The following is a 997-nucleotide window of genomic DNA, read 5'->3' as shown; positions in this document are numbered from 1 at the left end:
TGCCGAGGAAAGGTCCCCTCAGAGCAGGGCAGGGCTGGGCACCCCACAGGGCTCCCAGCCCCATGCCCCAGGACAGGGCTGAGCCCGCCAGAGCAGTGGCACGCACCCGCCCGTCAGAGAGGGACGTTTTGGAGCGGAGAGGGAGGGTCAGGCTGGAGGCAGCAGGTCCTGCTGGCACAGCAGCCTGTTTTCCACCTCTGAGAGGGGCAGCCTTCTCCAGAGAGTTCCTCCTGTGGAGGACACAGAAAGGTCTGTCCCAGGCCCAGAGTGCGGCTGGGAGAGCAAGCGCTGGCGGGGCAGCGACAGAGCACCCCAGGCTGGGGAGCAGAAGCCCTGCCTGCCCGGGGACAGGTTTCAGCCCAGCCAGAGGAACCAGCTCCCCGTCACCAGACTGAGAAAACCACACTTGAGATGAAGCTCCTCATCCTCTGCCAGGCCAGCCTTGTCAGGCCAACTCACCACAGGAGCCCCTCACCTTCCCCCCACGCCACCGGGACTAGGTCTGTTGCCATCCAGGCTCATGTTTTCCATGGACTCTGTGTCACTTTTGCCATCCCGAGGCTCTGAGGCATCCAGAAACAAACTGCAGACAGACAAAACCACAGGTATGTCCTGTTTGGCGAGGAGGCCGGTCTGAGAGAGAGCTTCTGTGCTGCCAATGAGCTGCGCAGGGTGGCAGCGTCCCTCCCATCCCTGCAGCAGGCGAGGGCTGGCACCCAGCAGGGAGCAGCAGCATGGACCCTCACCTGGGCCCCTCCCGGGGTGCTGGGGGGCTCGGCTGCCGAGCTGTGGAGGAGCTTTTGGGCTCACTGAGCTGGGCTTTCTGGAGAAGGGTTTGTCCCACCGTTTCTCTCTTGCTGGCTGGAATGATAGAGGCACCAGGAGGACCACAGCTCCAAAGCCCATTACCTGGAGCAGGAGCTGCTCCCAACCAACTCCACGCTGGGCACACCAGGGAAAGCTGGAGCACCCCAGGGAGCTGGGTGGCGGGAGGGGG

At 63.9% G+C, this 997-nt stretch overlaps 1 protein-coding gene across 1 annotated transcript in view; it reads right to left on the bottom strand.

Moving 5' to 3' along the window:
• The window catches only part of SYTL4 (synaptotagmin-like 4), a gene marked incomplete at its 5' end in the record, with an annotated part of 5,580 nt that extends 4,719 nt beyond the window's left edge, over positions 1–861 (bottom strand). Inside the window, 3 exons of the mRNA XM_008944877.1 lie at positions 107–230; positions 476–583; positions 747–861. Coding sequence (XP_008943125.1) covers positions 107–230; positions 476–583; positions 747–861 — 347 coding nt within the window. The remainder of the gene's footprint in view (positions 1–106; positions 231–475; positions 584–746) is intronic.
• Between the last annotated feature and the right edge of the window lie 136 nt (positions 862–997).

Source organism: Merops nubicus, unplaced genomic scaffold (assembly GCF_000691845.1).
Source record: "Merops nubicus isolate BGI_N331 unplaced genomic scaffold, ASM69184v1 scaffold24647, whole genome shotgun sequence".
Taxonomy (NCBI): Eukaryota; Metazoa; Chordata; class Aves; order Coraciiformes; family Meropidae; genus Merops; species Merops nubicus.
Note: the sequence above shows the minus strand (reverse complement) of the source record. Positions and strands in the feature narration are given on the sequence as shown.